The sequence below is a fragment of the Onychomys torridus genome, chromosome 8, assembly GCF_903995425.1.
Source record: "Onychomys torridus chromosome 8, mOncTor1.1, whole genome shotgun sequence".
NCBI classification, from domain to species: Eukaryota; Metazoa; Chordata; class Mammalia; order Rodentia; family Cricetidae; genus Onychomys; species Onychomys torridus.
Window position 1 is genome coordinate 108,708,914 of NC_050450.1, and position 20,596 is coordinate 108,729,509.

Sequence of the window (20,596 nt, forward strand, 5' to 3'; positions counted from 1 at the left end):
CTCCCAAGGTCCACTGAGCCAGGAGAGCAGCCTCCTTGGATTTGGGTTGGGAGCAGCAGTCATAGGCCATTATTAGATCTCTGCAAATGCATTTCTGAAATGGTTTATTGTTCAATGCTGGAAACACAAGTTGTAGGAACAGGGTGAGTTCAGCCAAGGTACCCTTGGTGCAACACTGCCAGGCCCCTGCCTGAGGACACCAACATGTCCTTCTGTGTCAAATAGGAGATTCCCTGAGTAAAGGCATGTCCTTAAGAATGTCTAGGCTTCAGTAGCTGTCCTGGGGTGGAGATGGCTCTTGTTGACTTTCAGGCTAGGGCACTACCCATGACTTCTGAGAAACCACCTGGTGTTCCAGGCCTCACCTGCTGATCCTGCAGCCCAGGCTGGGTCTCTTTCCAGGCCAGGGACTTCTCTAATTTCGTCTTAAAAAGCAATCCATGACCTGACAGGGAGGGCAATAGGGGAATGGTGGTTAGGAAGCCAAGATTCCCACTGCTGCTGGAGGTGGATGGGCTGGTTGCAGCAGGCATCTGCTCACCTGGGCAATCTGCTGTCTCTCTGAATGCTCGCTTCTTGCAGCAGCCACGGCACAGGTTAAACACACATCTGTTGCCCTGTGTACAGGAAAGCTAGTGAACTGAGGCTAACACCCTACCTAGGCTAAATTCTGAGGTAGGTAGTACCAGATTCCAGCAACATCCATGGGGACTGCCCTGCCCATCTGTGTAGAAGGGCAGACTCAACAGAAGGGCCAGCTCACCTTTGGATTTCCACACTGGTCACACTTGGCATATTTGGCTGGAAAAAAACCAAAAAGAGGGCTGGTTGAATGTGATGAACGTGAGGCAAGTCAGGGTGACTGGCTGTCACCCACCTCTACAAATCTTGCCGTGGCCACCTGTGCCAGGAGACTGGGTAAGGATTGAGGATATGGCTAGTTATGACAAGAGATGGCTGACATGACAAGAGTGAGCATGGCCTCACTGGAATTGAACAGGAGGCAGGTGGCTGTCCATTCCACCCCTAGTGTCCCAAAGCCCTAGGTCTGTTACCATGTCGCTCACTGAAAAAAAGGGCAGCTAGGTATGGTGGCTCATGCCTGTAATCCCAGCACTGAAATTGCTGCTGAGTATGAGGTCAGTGTGGACTACACAGTGAGATCCAAGGCAGCCTAGATTAACAAGTGATCTACCCCAAGAAACAAAAAACAGCTGGGCGGTGGTGGCGCACACCTTTAATCCCAGCACTTGGGAAGCAGAGGCAGGTGGATCTCTGTGAGTTCGAGACCAGCCTGGTTTACAAAGCAAGTTCCAGGACAAGCTCCAGAACTACACAGAGAAACCCCATCTTGAAAAACAAAAACAAACAAAAACACCACACACACACACACAGATAGGTAAAATCAGAACCCCTGTCCTAATGCCCCACTTCCTGTGGTGGCACACGCCTTTAATCCTAGCACTCAGGAGGCAGAGCCAGGAGAATGTCTGGTTTGAGGCCAGCCTGGTCTACAGAGTGAGATCCAGGACAGGCACCAAAACTACAGAGTAACTCTGTCTGGAAGTGGGGGGTGGGGATTAAATGCTTTAGTTGGGTGTGGTGGGGAATGCCTTTAATCCCATCACTCAGGAGGCAGAGGCAGGTGGATCTCTGAGTTCAAGGACGGCTGTTCTACAGAGTGAGTTCCAAGGACATACAGGCAAACTCCTCTGTGGTCACTTGAATAGCTTGTACAATGGCCTTGTCTGATACATTAAGTAGATTTATAGCAACATACCATAGATCAGCCTTCCACAGGTTCTTAGTGTCATACCCAAAGTCTGGTCTGGGCACAGGAGAAATGTCCCTAGGCATTTGTTTCTGGACCTAGGCTTTAAACATGGCAGATAGCCGGACGGTGGTGGCCGGCACCTTTAATCCCAGCATTTGGGAGGCAGAGCCAGACGGATCTGTGAGTTCAAGGCCAGCCTGGGCTGCAGAGTGAGTTCCAAGAAAGGTGCAAAGCTACACAGAGAAACCCTGTCTCGGAAGAAAGAAAGAAAGGAAAGGAAGGAAGGAAGGAAGAAGAAGAAGGGAGGGAAGGAAGGAAGGAAGGAAAGAAAGAAAGAAGGAAAGAAAGAAGGAAAGAAGGAGAGAGAGAGAGAGAGAGAGGGAGAGAGAGAGAGAACGAGAACCTGGGATCCTATCTCCAGTACTGAAGATGAAGATGAGGTGTCTGGACAGTCTGCCCAACTACCCTGGCCTGGACAGCAAGAGCAGCACTTACGTTTCAGGGAAGGGTCGAAGGTTTTGTGAGGGTTCCTCAGCTGTTTCTTCAGCTTATTCTTGGACAAGCCATCCATGCTGCCCTCTTCTTCCTCCAGAGCCCGCTTACTGCGACCACCGCCGTTCCCCTTGCTCCCTTCCTTCGGCCTGAGTGGAATCAAAGACACCCCTAAGATGGGATCAGTTCACCACTGCCAAATGGGGCGGGTCCCAGAGCAGAGGGGCTGGATAGCCATGGAGGGCTCTGGTGCCAAGGACATGCGTGTTTCTCTCATCTATCCCAAGTAACTATTTCTGGCTGCCCAAGCAAAGAGGGCCTGTCCAAGGATACAGGGCATCGATAGGTGCAGTCCACACAACAGAGTGGCTAACAGAGAAGTTAAGCCTTCCTGGAATAATACCTTAAGTTCAGGGGCCCAGGGTCTGTGCCACTGAGCCCAGGCAGGTTGTGATCATAGATGAGTCTGCCCACTTTGGAGGTTCCAGCCCCAAGGTCCACCTGTTAACCCCAAGGACAAAGCCACACAGGACTAAAGGATCTTGGGTAAGTACCCAAAGCACTTTCTCCACACAAAGCCTCCTCTTCCTTCTCAGAACAGGGACTTGCCGTAGTGACTAGAGGAGATGGCAAAGGGCACCTGTGTGTGCATTCCCCCTGTAGGCTGGTTCAGCTCACCCTGGCCGGATGTAGGGCTGGCAGATCCAGTGGAAAGCAGGTAAGTCGCCAGCTGGCTTCACTCCTTCTTGCTGCCTGGACATGTCCTCCTGCAAAGGCCCAAGACCTGTCAAAGACCTAAACTGCTGGCCCACTACAGAACTTGCTGGGCTCCCACAGCCCTGCACCTGCCTGACACCGAAGCTTTAGCGCCTGGCTCACAGCAGCCACGCCCTCCAGGGTCTTCACTTTGGCCAGCTCCTCTCGAAGCTGCTGATGTACCTGCAGCCTGAGGCAGATGCCTGTCACTCCCAGTCACCACCTGAGCCAAGTGCTGGTCACATGCCAACACCTCTTCCCACCCAGGCTCCTGCCCTCCCTCACTGCCAAGCCACCAGCCCTTCAGCAGACTTGATAGCAAGTTGTTTTGGGAAGAGCATAGAATATTCCAGGCAGGGCTATAACACTGCTTAGAGAGACCCACTCTCAACTCCTACCCAAGAAGCAACTCACGTGTGGTGCCACAGCTTGAAGAGATGGGCCCGGACGTAGGAGAGTGGGCAAGGGTGCTGTTGTACAATCTGCAGGTACTCCTCAGCCAGCTCCCACACAGCAGGGCTCCGGCCCTCAAACAGGGCAGGGTTGTGCAGGTTACCCTCTGGGAAGTGGGGAAGAAAGCCTGGAACACCTTCCTGGCTACTCAGGTCACTGGCTAGCTATAGGGTTGGCAAGTCTGGAAAACTTGGTTTAAGGGTTTAGGCTTCTTGGAGCAGACAGGACAGTGAACACTGTCTACGTAAACAGGTCTACAAGGACAGAACGAGGCTGAGTCATCCATCTGCTCACCTGCACTCATGACCCCTTGTACACCCGTGTCCTGAATGCACCGCTCCACATCCTGCAGGCACCGGATATTCCCATTGGCAAACACAGGGATTCCCACAGCCTTCCTGTGGGGGGAAGAGAAGCCTAACCCTACCATACTAGGACAGTGCTAAGCCAGGAGGGACAGAGACCAGCCACCAAGTTCACCTTGCTGAGACACCTTGCCTTCTATGGTACTGCTGTCTTCCTTCCCGGATAGTTCTAGGACATCGGGTAATGCTGAACATCCCAAGGCGTGGAACTAGGTTTATGTCCCTTCCACAAAGCCCATAAGACCAATGATTGCACCCAACCTACTGTATCCACTCACCTAACTGCCTTGATGTGCTCCCAGGAGGCTGTTCCTGCCATGGGCCCCTTCTGCTCCTTGGTGCGCCCATGCACAGTCAGCAGCTAGGACAGACAAACACTTGGTTCAACCTTGCTCTAGGCCAAGGTCCCAAACCAATTACAAGGGACTTGGTCATGTTTCTCAGCTTTCCATGCTGGGAAGAACAAGGGCCAGCTTGGCATGGGTCTGTCCCTGGCACCCAGGGTCTTGAGAGCCCTGCCCCTGTAGAAGAGCCCCAGGCTGCAGTTAGAAAACAGTCAAGATGCAGAACCCCAAGCACAGAAAAAGGTTCGTAGAACTCAAGATGCAGGGTGCTAGCAAGGGTGACTCTTGCTGCTTCCAGAAGCTACGTGTCTCAGCACACTTGACCATGCTGAACATGCAGGACTGGCGAAGGGCACCAGGTCTGCTATCCTGTGGCTTATGCCTAGTCTTCCAGAAAGGCTGGATACTGAGCTCACCTAAAGAAGGCCATGGCTGATGTCTGGAAAGCCTAAGATGTAGTAAGTGAACCTAATGTTACTCCCAACACAGACAACACCCTGGAGCTGGGATGACAGTTTTAGAGGTCTGAGAATAGGGTAGCAGGTCTTAAAGAAAAGGGGTTGGGAGGGGCCCATTGCCCTGCCCACAGAAAATATCTTAGATGCAACCCCCACTCAAGAGCTGAAGGAGGAGCAAAAGCCACCTCTGGTCTTGGAAGATTGTCAGAGAGAGAGATAGTGCTATAATGTGAGGCCAGACTGCCTGCCGGATCCCAACAACCATTCCTGGGAGCCATGACCTCACCTGACAGCCGGCCTTCTCCAGCATCTGGGCATACCTCACTGTCTTGTCAATCTCTGGGAAGACACGGATTTTGCATGTGACAGGAACAGAGAGTCTCTCATGAGCCAACAGAACTGAGAAAAAAAGATGTTCTCTGAGGAAACCATGGTCCTACTCCAAGGTGGCCAAGCCCCAATATGCCAGGCACACAGAACCACACTAGCTTTGCCAAAAAGCAGGTCTAGGGGAATACTCTTGGCCTTTTCCTTGTCTTCACATGTGATGTGGGATTGCACTGACTGCCAGTGAGAAGTGGCACCCAATAGACCTGGTTGTCCCCATGGAGCATTGGGAGCACTGTCCTAGTAGTTAATGTCTGGTTCTAAGGGGATGGCTGGTATAGGCCATGGGACTCTATAGTCAACTCCTCCCAGCAGGGCAAGTGCTGTGGCCAAGAGCCTCTAGAGGGATCACCGTTGTCCGCTCCTGAGCCCTAACCGAGTGGCTTGTGCTTAGGAGCCCTGTCAGACTGTCTCTGGGACTCTCTCGCTCGCTGACACGGCAGCACGCAGTCAACTCACTCATTCTCTGGAGAAGATCCCACTCCTCCTGCAGAAAGGCACCATAGTGACCTGGGAAGGACGAGATGGCCCAATGTCACTCTTTTCTTTCTTTCTTTGTTCTTTTTTTGTTCTTTAAGTCCTTATAGTTGTTATAAAGAGAAGACTAATAGCACCATTGATTTAATCAGAGTTTGACATCAATATATTTGTTAATATTCTGACCCACCCCTTGAAATCCAGTTCCTTGGCACCACCCTGCATCCTGGTGTAAAAGCCTCATTTTAAGGGAAAATCCCTCCCCTTCCTCTCTCTCCCTCTCTCTCTCTCCCTCTTTCCTATCTCTCTCTTCGTTGCTCTCCAATGTCACTCTTGCATCCACATTGTCATGAACCCCTTACTAGGCCAGTTCCTCAGAACATAGAGGACAGACTCTCCAAAATCAGTAGTGTCTCTGGTTGGAGCAGGGGTAAAAATAAAGTCAAGCTGCTTGTTAATACCTGATTTGGGAGCTATCCACCTGGCTACACAGAACACTTACACCACAGAGCCTAAAGTCAGTAGTGCCTGCCTGGAGCCCAGTGAGCCTGAGTGCGCTATTGCAGAGCCATGGGCCTCCCACCAGCTGATCACATTTATTTAGAGGATATCTATGTGGCCAGCAGAACCTGGTCCCCAGTCAAGTACCTGAGAACAGCCACTTTCCAGGATAATAAACTCAAAAAAGGGCTGCTTGCTGGCGACAGGTGTCACCACAATCAGAGGCAGAGATTGACCCATACCCACCCACACCCAGGCTCCACCAGATCAAGTCTAACCCCTTATTTGGAGGCCTAGTGGACTCAGCACTGGCCTGGATGGAAGTCAACACAGGACTGTAGAAATGACCTCACCTCTCTTGGCTATCATCTGTGGGCAGCCCAAATTCAGGTCAATGGCATCACAGTAATCTTGTGCCAGGAGAGCCGCCTGGACAAACACTTCTGGGTCATTGGCACAGAACTGAGGAAGACATGAATGTCATCCATGGTTAAACCAGGTCTAAGACCCTCCCTCCCTAGGCCACTTAGCCCTGTGAGGAGCCCCATGGTGACTTAATTAGCGGTGGTCTTTCCACCAACATTTACAATATGATAAAGCAGGGAACATCTCACACCACTAGGAATGTGAGTTATATATGTATGACATTTCCTTGGATGTGTAACAGGAGTCACTGGCACTAACTTCTAAAGAACTGAACAATGCCTAATTGTTCTGAGACAGGAGGGCACCGAGACAGGGTAAGTATCAAGGTGACCCTGGAGCTACAAATCCCTCACATCACCTAAGCTGTCCCTTCACCAAGGCTTACACTAGTTCCCAGAAAAGAGCCCAGTTTTGGGGAAGTTCATTCAGCAGCTGTTTCCTATTGCATGTGTCAATGCAGAACTGCAGGGACCCCACCACCACCACCACTACCCCAACCCTCCTCCTGGGTATGAAAGCTTGGTGATGCTGTTCCCATATATAGGGTCTGGAACTCAGCTGCTACCTGGTAGCCATGATGCCCACCTGCACAATGAGAGGCCTGTCCTCGGGGCATACTTCACAGTACAGGTTCTCTTTCCGATAGTTAGCATCTCTAACGAAGACCTGGGCATGCAGCATAGGGGTGTAGCAGAGCTGGGCTCCATGGCGGCGGCTCAGCAGTCTCCAAGCCAGCTCACTCTGATCCACCATGGGTGCCACCACATGTCGGGCACCTCCCAGGGTGCGGCTCCAAAACTCAAAACCCTGAAGTTTGGGCATCCTCTCCACACTAAGGGCAGAAGACCAGGCTCTCATTTCAGCCATAGTATACCACCATACCCAGGGAGGGTACAAAGTTCAACTGAAAGAGGCTGACCATCTTGTCAGTTATTGCTGCCCCCCCCCCCCAACACACACACAAAGTGTAAGTGTAGCTATCACACAATGACAGGAGAGGTGTCAGCCGGCGCCGAGTCGAGCTGCCCATCCCACCCCACCTCTAGCAGTGACCCTGACATGTCACTCACCCTCTCTGGACCTTACCCCTTCATTTGCTACTGGATTAAATGCCAGCCTGGTGGAACTGGTGTAGAGGATAAACGGATCAGTGCCCGGACAACGAATTTGCGCCCCTGCGGGCGGGAGCTGGCCAGAGGAGACCACCGGCTTCACGAGGCCTGGCGCCGCCCCGGATCTTGGGCAGGGAGAGCAGCGAGCACGTCAGCCCACCAGGCGCCCTTCCTGGTCTGGCCTAGAGCCTCCTGCTCTGACCCTGTCCCTTTGGCTGGCCAGGGGGCCGAGGTCGCCACCGGATGATGACGGGGGGCTGGGATTAGGACTACTTCCCGCACTGCTGGGGCTAGCCGGGCTCCACAAAGGCCTGTGGCTGCGGGCACGCTCAAAAGAAAGGGACACACAAGGCCCCGGAGCCTCCGCCTTACCCGCGGCGCCGCCACGAGGACCCCAGGAACGCGGCGGCAGCCACCGGGCACCGTAGCTCAGACTTAGCGCACCGCCACCGGAAGTCCCGGGGCCGGAAGCGCACTGCCAGGCCCTCCGCGCGGTCTGCGGTGCGGCGGAGAACAAAATCCTCGGAAACGACCGCTCGGCGCTGAGGGGACCGGTCTCGTAGAACCTGGAGCTGAGCAGGTACAGACTGCGCATGCCCGGGGCCACGTTGTACCTTCCAGACGATTGGCACTGGGAAACCATTCCTCCCACCTCCACTGCCGCCCCACCTCGCGTTCCCAGAGCAGCCCTTCAGACAGAAGACGTAAATTCAGTATAATACAGTAAGAAACGTGGTAACGAATTATCACTTCAGATCTTGGATAGGAAAGGCTACAAGAGGTTGTTAAATTTCAAACCCTGGACAAACGGCTGAGGTATCTATTTAACATATCAAAGCGGACCTGGCCTCAGGTTTCCCAGCATCCCTCAGTCCCTCCTTCTTACAGGGTATGGCTGACATACCCGGCCACTTACACTGGACTTTTCAGCCCAGGCACTGGGCTGCCCTTGAGTAAAGAGAAACTTCCTAGAGCAAAGGAGCGTGCGTAAAGAAAAATGGTGTTGGTCTGGTCACTTTGAGTTCTCAGGCTGATGTTGGTGTTTTATTTTTATTTTATTCCTTATCATCATCTTCATCATCATCATCATCATCATCATGAGACCAGATATCACTGTGCAGCCCTGGCTATCTATCTATGTGTGCACCTTAACTCGCAAGAGTCAGTTCTGTTCTTCTACTGTGGATCCCAGGAAAGGAACTGAGGTGGTCAGGCTTAGTGACCGACCGGTGAGCCACCTCACCAATCCAATATCCTCCCTTTTTTTTTTTTTTTTTAAGTTTTTCAAGACAGGGTTTCACTGTGTAGCTTTGGTGTCCTGAACTTGCTCAGTAGACCATCATGGCCTATGAACTCACAGAGATCCACCTGCCTCTGCCTCCCAAGTGCTAGGATTAAAGGCGTGCGCCACCACTGCGGGGCACAATCTCTTCCTTTTGGTCAGAACATTTGGTCAGTTTATATTTAACACAGCAGTGACAGGGTTAAAGAGACCCTGTCTCTTCTGCGTGGTAATCCTGTGTTGCTTCTTTTCTGCAACAGACTAAAGGAAGAAAATAAAGAGCTGACATGGCTGTGTTCTTGATAGCTAAAAATGGACTTCAATATAAGAAAGTCAAGCCAGGCATGTGGCTCATGCTTGTAATCTCAACACTTAAGAGGCGGAGTTTGCCACAAGTTCAGTGCTGGGCTAGGCTACAACCCAGTAAATATGATGATTAGTTTTAATTGTCAGCTTGACATACTTAGAATTACCCATGAAGGGAATCTCAATAAAGGATTATCCAAGGGCTATCGAGATTGCACAGTGGTTAAGAGCACTGACTGCTCTGGCAGAGGACCCGGTTTCCATTCCCTGTGCCAACATGGCGGTGGCTCATAACCAACCATCCTTAACTCCAGTTATAGGCATCTGAAGCCCACTTCCGGCCTCTCAGGGCATCAGGCACACATAGGGTGCACACACAATCATGCAGTCAAAGCACTTACAGACTTTTTTTTTTTTTTTTTTTTGAGCTGAGGATTGAACCCAGGGCCTTGTGGTTTCTAGGCAAGTGCTCTACCACTGAGCTAAATCCCCAACCCTTACAAACTTTTTTAAAGTTAGGGTTTTTTTTTTTTTTTTTTTTTTTAAAGGTTGTCTAGTTTGGGTTAGCCTGTGAGCATGCCCGTGGGAGATTATCTTGATTAGTAGGAAGACCTACCCCCATGGTAAATTGGCATGGGGTCCCAGACTGTGTAAGAGTGGAGACAGCAAGCTGAGCACAGGCACACAGGCGCTAACTCAGGGTTCCCAGCTTTGACTAGGGATGTAATAAAAAGTTGCTTTAAGTTCTTATCGGTTTTTTTTTTTTTTTTTTTTTGGTTTTTCGGGACAGGGTTTCTCTGTGTAGCTTTGCGCCTTTCCTGGAACTCACTTGGTAACTCAGGCTGGCCTCGAACTCACAGAGATCCGCCTGGCTCTGCCTCCCAAGTACTGGGATTAAAGGCGTGCGCCACCACCGCCCAGCCAGTTCTTGTTTTGACTTCTCCAAAGTGATGGAGTGCAGCCTGGAGTTGTGAACCAACTGTGACAGTTATGGTAGTTCAAATGTAGTTGACCCCCATAATCTCACAGAAGTGGCACTATTAGGAGGTGTGGCTTTGTCGAAGTGAGGAAGTGTGTCCCTGGGGGCGGGAGTTGAGGTTTTCTATGCTCGGGATCCTACTGAGTGTCTCAGTTGACTTCCTGTTGCCTGCAGGATGTTAAGACTCCACGTCTGCCTGCATTTAGCCATGTTCCCCACCATGATGATCATGGATTGAATGTCTGAAACTGTAAGTGAGCCACCCCAAGTAAATGTTTTTCCTTATAAGAGTTGTCGTGGTCCTGGTGTCTCTTCACAGCAATAAAAACCCTAACTAGCTGGGCGGTGGTGCATGCCTGTAATCCCAGCACTCAGGAGGCAGAGGCAGGCGGATCTCTGTGAGTTCGAGGCCAGCCTGGTCTACAAAGTGAGTTCCAGGACAGCCTCCAAAGCTACAGTGAAACCCTGTCTCGAAAAACAAAACAAAACAAAACAAAACAAAAAACCCTAAGACAACATCAAACTGTTTTTTCTTTCTTTCTTTTTTTTCTTTTTTTCTTTCTTTCTTTCTTTCTTTTCTTTCTTTTCTTTCTTTCTTTCTTTCTTTCTTTCCTTTCTTTCTTTCTTTCTTTCTTTCTTTTCTTTCTTTCTTTTCTTTCTTTCTTTTCTTTCTTTCTTTCCTTTCTTTCTTTTCTTTCTTTCTTTTCTTTCTTTCTTTATTGAGCTGAGGATTGAACTCAGAGCCTTGTGCTTGCTAGGCAAGCGCTCTACCACTGAGCTAAATCCCAACCCTATTTTTTCTTTATAGTAGTGCTTTATTTCATTTTCTCTATTGGATTTTTAGTACTACTTCATCTTACTGCTTTTTTTTTGAGACAGAGCCTCACTATGTGTCTTCAGCTGGCCTGGAACTCACAGAGATCCACTTGACTCTGTCTCCCAAGTACGGAAATTAAAGGCATGTACCACTATGTCTGACTAATTTTACCACTCCCTAATTGTTCTAAGGCTACTTACATGCACCTTGAGTTTTCAGAGTCAAAAGTTTCTATTGTACAATCACATGCTTCCACTTCTCACCTCTGCTGTCATACAAACTCCACAAACCTTATGGAAACATCTTGTCATTGAGTCCTGCTTGTCAGGTTTGGTGCTATTGTTGGTATGTGGTTTTTTTTTGTTTGTTTGTTTTGTTTTGTTTTGAGCTGAGGATCAAACCCAGGGCCTTGTGCTTGCTAGGCAAGCACTCTACTACTGAGCTAAATCCCCAAACCCGTATTTTTTTTTAAGATTTATTTATTTACTTTATGTCTGAGTGCTCTATCTGCATGTACACCTTTATGCCAGGAGAGGGTATCAGACCTCAGTAGAGATGGTTGTGAGTCACCATGTAGTTGCTGGGAACTTCACTCAGGACCTCTGGAAGAGCAGCCAGTGGTTTTAGCTGCTGAGCCATCTCTCCAGCCCCTGATATGTATTTTATAATGATATGGATTACAGAGGCCACTTATGATACTTTCATTTTCTGCCTTGTAAGAAAATGAGAGGGGATAGAGAGATGGCTCAGCAGTTAAGAGCGTTTGCTGCTTGTCTTAATTTGGGTTTCTATTGCAGTGAAGAGACACCATGACCACAGCAACTCTTATAAAGGGAAACATTTAATTGGGGTGAGTCACTATAGTTTCAGAGGTTTAGTCCATTATAGGACATGGTGGCGTGCAGGCAGACATGTGCTGGAGAAGTAACTGAGAGTTCTACATCTTACAGACAACAGGAAGTGTTCTGTCTCACTGGGTGTGGCTTGATCATATGTGAGACCTCAAAGCCCACCTCCACAGCGACACACTTCCTCTGACAAGACCACACCTACTCCAGCAAGGCCACACTTCCTAATAGTGCCACTCCCTTTGGGGAGCCATTTTCTTTCAAATCACCACATTTTACTCCCTGGCCCTCAGAGGCTTGTAGCCATATCATAATACAAAAATACATTCAGTCCAATTTGAAAAGTCCCCATAGTCTATAACAACCTCTTTTTTTTTTTTTGTTTGTTTGTTTGTTTTGTTTTGTTTTTTCAGACAGGGTTTCTCTGTGTAGCTTTGGTGCCTGTCCTGGAACTCGCTTTGTAGCCCAGGCTGGCCTCAGACTCACGGAGATCCGCCTGGCTCTGCCTCCTAAGTGCTGGGATTAAAGGGGTACACCATCACTGCTCTTAACTGAGTATAGTGAGGAAATACTAGACCAAAGCAAGACTGAAAACCAGCTAGGCAAATTCCAAACTCTGCATATCCACGTCTGATGTCAAAATTCTCTTCAGATCTCCAAGTCCTTTCAGCTTTGTTGATTGTAATACACCTTTCTCTAGGGCTGGTTCCACTCCCTGCTAGCAGCTTTCCTCAGCAGGTATTCCATGACACTGGCATCTCCAAGTCAATCCAGGCTTCAACTTCACAGCTTCATGAAATGGCCTCTCTGGACCTCTAATCAGGGGCACCACTGACAAATGCCTTGTCTCAAGGTATGAAGACAATTCCATAACCCCTTTCTTCTATCCTTGACTCTAAAGCCAGAACCATTTGGCTGAAACTGCCAAGTTCTGCTGCTTGCTAGGACCGGAACATGGTCCCCTCATTCAATTATATCTTCACTGTTTTTGTATAATTCCCTTCACTGCCTAAGCTGGTTGTTCTGGAATTTGCTCTATGGACCAAGCTGGCCTCAGACTCAGAGATCCACCAGCCTCTGCCTTCCCAGTGCTGGGATTAAAGGCGTGCCCCACCACATGCATCTCTAAGCTTTCCTTTCATTCCTTTGCACAAATTGGAAATTTAGCTGGGTGGGATCTTTCCCTGAGGTCACTTCTTTTATTCCATTTCTTAGTCTGTTTCTCTCCTTGAACACAGGATTTAGCTCCATTCCACTTCCTGGTACCCCTTTTTTCAAATCTGTACATTTGTATTTTTATTTGCTCAGCTTGCTCCTTTTCACTGTAAATCTTTGATGGAGAGTTAACACTAATATCCACACAACTGAGTCTATACTAGGCCAACAGAAGTAATCCAAAACTCTTCTCTTTAGCCTCAGGCAGACTCTTCAGACAAGGTAAAAAAGGCAGCCACATTCTTTACCAAAATATCACAAGAATGATCTCTAGGCAACCTATTAAATTCTTCCCCTCTGAAACCTCTTGAACCAGCCCCCCACAGTTTAAATCACTCTTAGCACCACTGTCTCCCATGGTCCTACTGGTATGGTCCATTAAGCAGTGCTTAAAGCATTCTACTTAAAAGCACACAGGGCACTTTCCTAACCCAAAGTTTCAAAGTCCCAAACAAAAACATGGTCAGGTCTTTCACAGAATACCCCAGTCCCTAGTACCAACTTCTTCCTTAGTTAGGGTTTCTATTCCTGTGAAGAGACACCAGGACCATAGCAACTCTTATAAAGGAAACATTTAATTGGGGTGGCTTGCTTACAGTTCAGAGGTCCATTATCATCATGGTGGGACATGGTGGCCTGCAAGCAGACATGGTGCTGGAAAAGTAACTTACAGGCAACAGGAAGTGTTCTGTCTCACTGGGTGTGGCTTGAGCATATATGAGACCTCAAAGCCCCCCTCCACACTTCTACAACAAGACCACACCTACTCCAACAAGGCCACATCTCCTAATAGGGCCACTCTCTTTGGGGGCCATTTTCTTTCAAATCACCACACTGTTCTTCCAGAGGTCCTGATTTCAATTCCCAGCACACACAAGGCAGCTTATAATTGTAGTCCCATGGGATCCAATGCCTTCTTCAGGTATGCAGGCATACATACAGATAAAACACTAAATACACATAATAAATAAATAATATATATATATTTTTTAAGTAAGGAAAGAGCTGGGCAGCAGTAGTGCATGCCTTTAGTTCCAGCATTCAGGAGGCAGAGGCTGGCAGATTTCTGAGTTTGAGAACTGCCTGGTCTACAAAGGAAATTCCAGTACAGCCAGAACTACACAGAGAAACTCTGTCTTGAAAAAAGAAAAACAAACCAAAAAACAAAAACAAACAAACAAGAAAAAAAAAGAAAAAGAAAAGAAAATGAGAGAGCAAAATGCACACCCCTCACAGTGACCCACTTATAGCAATTCCAGCACCATGTGGTCCTTTCTATAGATCTGAACTTCTACCTGGTACAATTGCTCCTTGAGCTAAAAGCATCATGGGTCCTTATAGGTCAGATCTGAGAGAGATCAATGCTCTCACTTTCATTTATTTGTAAATCTCTGAACCTCTATCATCTCACAAAAAAGAAAGAGAGAGAGAGAGAGAGAGAGAGAGAGAGAGAGAGAGAGGAAGAAAGAAAGAAAGGAAGGAAGGAAGGAAGGAAGGAAGGAAGGGAGAGAGAGAGAGAGAGAGAGAGAGAGAGAGAAAGAAAGAAAGGAAGGAAGGAAGGAAGGAAGGAAGGAAGGAAGGAAGGGAGAGAGAGAGAGAGAGAGAGAGAGAGAGAAAGAAAGAGAAAGATAAAACAACAAAAAACAGTTGGCTGTGATGACACACGCTTGTAGTTCCAGCTGGCCTGGAACTCTCCATCCTGTTGCCTGTCCTCCTGAGTGCTGGGATTGCAAACATGTGCCACCACACCCCAGCTCTGACTGGTTTTCTTGGCATTTCTGCTGTTTGGGGTTTGCTGAACTTCTTTCATCTGTAAGTTAATTTTTTCAACATATTTAGCAATGTTTCAGCCATTTTTTGTTTGTTTGTTTGTTTTTGTTTTTCTTAACAGGGTCTCTAACCTAGATTGGCCTTGAACTAAATTTCTAGCTGAGGATCTGAGGATGACCTTGAATTCCTGTTGCTCCTATCTCCCTACCTCCCAAGTACTTAGTTTATGCTGTGCTGGGAATCAAACTCCAGGCTTTGTGTGTGCCGGGCCAGCACTCCACCATATCCCTTTCTTAGTCCTTTTTCCCTACTTTTGTCTTGGTCTTTATGCAACAGCCCAAGTTTCCATTGTTTGTTGACAGTCTTGGGCTGGAATTTCTTTATGCTTTGTTTCCTGGGGTCCCTTTGGATGAGCAAGGGCATTCCCTGCCCTTAGGTTGGCCTGCCCCCTAGTGGAACCTTCCAGCACTGTTTGTCAGCTGGCAGCACAGGCCGCCAAGCCAGCTTACAGAACTGGCATCCAAGAAGCGGCAGCCTATGATTTCCGTTCACCTCTCTTGGCAGGGACCCACCATCTGACTGTAAGCCTGGGCAAAGACACTGAGACTGGACTCCTCTTCTTGCCACCTGGGAGCTGAACTTCCAACCTCCAGAGGGGACTTGGTGAGGAAGGACCGTGGGGGATGCCTGCATAAGTTCTTGCTCAAAAAGAAGCAGTGTGCCATGCAGAACACAGCTGGGATGGAGAGCCTTTGGGAGCCTGTGTGGTAGCCCTAGGCTGGCCCCTGGGGGAGGGAGCCTGTCCTTAGCTGCACCCATCTAGAGTGGAGCTTGCATCATGTGGGCAGAGAGGAGGGATGGGCCAAGGCAAGTGCCCCAAACTCACTGTTCCTGCCAGGACTTGGTAGATTTTCCTGAATACTGTTTTTCCTTTGGCTGAGAGTCCTCAGAACAACTTCCAGGACTTTCAATGACTTTCTGGAGACTTCACCAGCAAAGGCTGCTGTTCTGGGGACTGTCCTCCAAACCCTTCTGGCCACCAGGGGCATAGGACCCTTTTAGTTCAATATGACCCACACTGAAGCTTAGGTTCTGCCAATATGTTCCCACTTTGTTCTGTCTTATTTTCTTCTTCATTTTCCGTTTCTTACTTTTTTGAACAGGGTTTCACTATGTAGCCTTAGCTGGTCTGGAAATTGATGTGTAAACCAGGCTGACCTTAAACTCACAGAATTTGCCTGCCTCTGCCTCTCAAGTACTGGAAGAAGAGGGCATGGCGGCATGTGCCACCATGTCTGGAAAAAAAAAAAACCAGCTGAACTAAACAGTCTATCCTGAGAAATACCCTTCTCCACGACTATTCTTCCTCCCACCCACCATCCTTCCTCATACACAAAGTGGCATTATCATCGAGTTTTCTTGTTTGGTCCGTTCTGTTAAGACAGGGTCTCACATGGCTGGCTTGGAACTTACTCTAGCTCAGACTAGCCTCAAATTTATGGTGGTCTTCCTGCTTCAGCCAGCTAAGTGCTAGGATCACAGGTGTGCTCCACCATCCTGGGATTATCTGTCCTTCCCCTTTGTTGTCTTGAAGCTCATGTCAGGTTTCCTTACTCCTTTGCACACACGATGCTATCTGTTCTGTCAGACACCTATGAGGGACTGTTAGGTCATTTCTAATGTTTTGCGATTTTACATAATTTTACAGTGTGTGTGTGTGTGTGTGTGTGTGTGTGTGTGTGTGTGTGTCTCTATGTGTGTGTGTGTGTGGTGTGTAGTCAGGGCACTTTCCAAGGAACTTGAACACAGAGGTGACTTTTCTGTGTGCTGCTTAGTCTTCCCCAGACCCTTTGTTCTGTGTATGCCTCTGACTAGTGTTGCTTTGGTGCCAGTTTCCCTGTAGCATCCGCAGAATTGTGTGGTCATGTTTGAAATTGTATCAACCTGACTGGTAAGGAATCACCCTTGTTGCAACTATCAGTTTTTATTTCCCTTATAATGAGAGGTTGAACATCTTTTTATATGTTTAGAGATCTAACTGGCTATTATTTTGTTTATAAATCCCTCCTTAAACAGCTTAATGGAGGCATAATTAATATTTTGAAAGTATACATAACGTGACAATTACATGTCTATAGATACCCATATATGAAGCGAAACTGTTACAGTCAGATAATGAAAGTGTATGTCACTACCCCAGTTTTCCTGTTCCCCCCAACCCTCTTTATCCATGACACCCTTGTCACTATTGACTTTTGTACTTTTCTAGGGTTTTATACACATAGACCTGTGTCAAGTCTTTGTTTTTGGTTTGAAGTGCACAACTCATTCTTTCCATGGCTGAGCAGTGTTATATTATGGGGTGCTCTGACATTTGTCTCTCCATTCACCTGTTTATGAATCTGGAGTGGTTTTTATTCAAACTGTTGCTATGAATGTTCCTGTCAAATCTTCCTGTGGACGTAGGGTAATTTATACACCTAGGATGGTAAGTCCTATGTTAGATGCACATTTAACTTTGTTTTTTGAATGTGGTCTCATGTAGCCCAGGACAAATTCCTATGTATCCAAGGACAGCCTTGAACTCCTGATCTCCACCTCTTCCACCCAAATGAGTGCTAGGGTTGCTGGTGTACACCACCACACCCGGACTCATGTTTCTCCTTTCTTGTGTGTGTGTGTGTGTGTGTGTGTGTGTAAAGGAAAGGGCTTATTCTCTCAGTCACAGTCCATCATGAAAGGAAGTCAGGGCAGGAACCCAACAGAAACCTGGAGTCAGGAACTGAAGCAGAGGCATGGAGGAACACTGCTTGATGTTAGTGGGCACCCGAGCCATGGCCACACATGTGTCTGTGACTCCTTTGGTGGCTGCTGTGGGCTGTATTAGAAATGTAAGTACTAGTCCCTGCCAAGCTCATTTCACCCATTCTAGTGAAGCATGCAAACCATTTCCTCTTTTAAAAAAATTATGTATTTTTATTTTATGTGCATTGTTTTGTCTGCATGTATGTCTGTGTGACTAGGTTAGCCAGGCTAGCTTTCCTGGCCCTCTGGCCGGATGGCCTTCCTTTCTTCATCTTCCTCCTTCTTTTTCTGAGGTTGGAATTCAGATCCCCTGGAACTGGAGTTACAGACAGTTGTGAGGTGCGGTGTGGCTGCTGGGAACTGAACCTGGGTACTCCAGAAGAGCAGTCAGTGCTCTTAACTACCGAGCCATCTCTCCAGTCCCTCGTTTCTTCTTTTTTAAATTTAGCTTTATTTATTTCATGTATTTAACTGTTTTGCCTGCATGTATGTGTGTACCATATGTGTGACAGCACTCAGAGTCCAAAAGAGGCCATAAGCTCCTCTGGAACTGGAGTTAAGGATGGTTGTGAATGTCCATGTAGGTGCTGGGAATGGAACCCATATCCTGTGGAAGAGCCGTAAGTGCTTTTAACCATGAGCCACTGGTGCAGCCCCAGCAGGTTCAGACTGGGGTAATTTCTATTGTTTTACTACTACAACTACACTACTACACTACTGCTACACTACTACACTGCTACACTACAACTACACTACCGCTACACTACTACACTGCTACACTGCTACACTACTACACTACTACAACTACACTACTACACTACTACAACTACACTACTACAACTACACTACTACACTACTACACTACTACACTACTACACTACTACTACACTACCACACTACTACACTACTACACTACTACACTACCACACTACTACAACTACACTACCACACTACCACACTACCACACTACTACACTACTACACTACTACAACTACTACAACTACTACAACTATACTGCTGCTATACTACTACAACTACACTACTACCCTACTACCCTACTACACTACTACACTACTACAACTACACTACTACTACACTACTACACTACTACACTACAGCTATACTACTGCTACACTACTACACTACTACAACTACACTACTGCTACACTACTACACTACTACACTACACTACTACACTACTACACTACTACAACTACACTACTACACTACTACACTACTACACTACTACAACTACACTACTACTACACTACTACACTACTACACTACTACACTACTACAACTACACTACTACTACACTACTACACTACTACACTACTACACCACTACAACTACACTACTACTACACTACTACACTACTACACTACTACACCACTACACTACTACACTACTACACTACTACAACTACACTACTACTACTACACTACTACACTACTACAACTACACTACTACACTACTACACTACTACACTACTACAACTACACTACTACTACTACACTACTACACTACTACAACTACACTACTACTACTACACTACTACACTACTACACTACACTACTACACTACTACACTACTACAACTACACTACTACACTACTACACTACTACACTACTACAACTACACTACTACTACACTACTACACTACTACACTACTACACCACTACAACTACACTACTACTACACTACTACACTACTACACTACTACACCACTACAACTACACTACTACTACACTACTACACTACTACACTACTACACCACTACACTACTATACTACTACACTACTACAACTACACTACTACTACTACACTACTACACTACTACAACTACACTACTACACTACTACACTACTACACTACTACAACTACACTACTACTACTACACTACTACACTACTACAACTACACTACTACTACTACACTACTACACTACACTACTACACTACTACACTACTACAACTACACTACTACACTACTACACTACTACACTACTACAACTACACTACTACTACACTACTACACTACTACACTACTACACCACTACAACTACACTACTACTACACTACTACACTACTACACTACTACACCACTACAACTACACTACTACTACACTACTACACTACTACACTACTACACCACTACACTACTACACTACTACACTACTACAACTACACTACTACTACTACACTACTACACTACTACAACTACACTACTACACTACTACACTACTACACTACTACAACTACACTACTACTACTACACTACTACACTACTACAACTACACTACTACACTACTACACTACTACACTACTACAACTACACTACTACTACTACACTACTACACTACTACAACTACACTACTACAACTACACTACTACAACTACACTACTACACTACTACACTACTACTACTACACTACTACAACTACACTACTACACTACTACTACTACACTACTACACTACTACACTACTACACTACTACAACTACACTACTACAACTACACTACTACTACTACTACACTACTACACTACTACAACTACACTACTACAACTACACTACTACACTACTACTACTACTACACTACTACAACTACACTACTACACTACCACTACTACACTACTACACTACTACTACTACACTACTACTACTACACTACTACACTACTACACCACTACTACTACACTACTACTACTACACTACTACTACTACACTACTACACTACTACACTACTACTACTACACTACTACACTACTACACTACTACTACTACACTACTACACTACTACACTACTACTATTGGATTTTTGAGACAGGCTCTCTATTATATAGCTCTAGCTGTCCTGCTATGTAGGCCAGGCTGTACTGAATTCACAGAGATCCACTTGCCTCTCCCACCCAGCTTAGTGTTTGAGGCAGAGTCTAACTTAGCTCAGGCTAGTCAACTTAATGTAGCTGAGACTGACTAAACTTTTGGACCTCCTGCCTCCACCTCTCAGTGCTGATTGGGGTTATATG

The 20,596-nt window shown here is 47.1% G+C and overlaps 1 protein-coding gene across 2 annotated transcripts; it reads right to left on the minus strand.

Moving 5' to 3' along the window:
* Window positions 1-93: 93 nt before the first annotated feature.
* On the minus strand, window positions 94-8,108 carry Dus1l (dihydrouridine synthase 1 like). Of its 2 annotated transcripts, none has more exons than XM_036198075.1 (14): window positions 7,918-8,108; window positions 7,019-7,265; window positions 6,361-6,469; window positions 5,489-5,539; window positions 4,929-5,041; window positions 4,119-4,201; window positions 3,770-3,873; window positions 3,437-3,581; window positions 3,116-3,212; window positions 2,945-3,033; window positions 2,270-2,415; window positions 764-801; window positions 542-617; window positions 94-445 (listed from the first exon to the last, which is right to left on the minus strand). In XM_036198075.1, exons 2-14 carry the CDS (start codon window positions 7,253-7,255, stop codon window positions 309-311), a joined length of 1,425 nt encoding a protein of 474 aa, XP_036053968.1. In that variant the 5' UTR covers window positions 7,256-7,265; window positions 7,918-8,108; the 3' UTR covers window positions 94-308. The 2 variants fall into 2 exon arrangements, with proteins under 2 accessions (XP_036053968.1, XP_036053967.1); XM_036198074.1 differs by having other exon boundaries at window positions 7,520-8,107.
* Window positions 8,109-20,596: the final 12,488 nt, after the last annotated feature.

Coding starts and splice junctions, on each gene's coding strand:
- Dus1l (XM_036198074.1), bottom strand. Junction 5,540..6,360: donor ACAGATGATAGCCAAGAGAG/GTGAGGTCATTT, acceptor CGTCCTTCCCAG/GTCACTATGGTGCCTTTCTG. Junction 2,416..2,944: donor CAGCCCTACATCCGGCCAGG/GTGAGCTGAACC, acceptor GATTCCACTCAG/GCCGAAGGAAGGGAGCAAGG.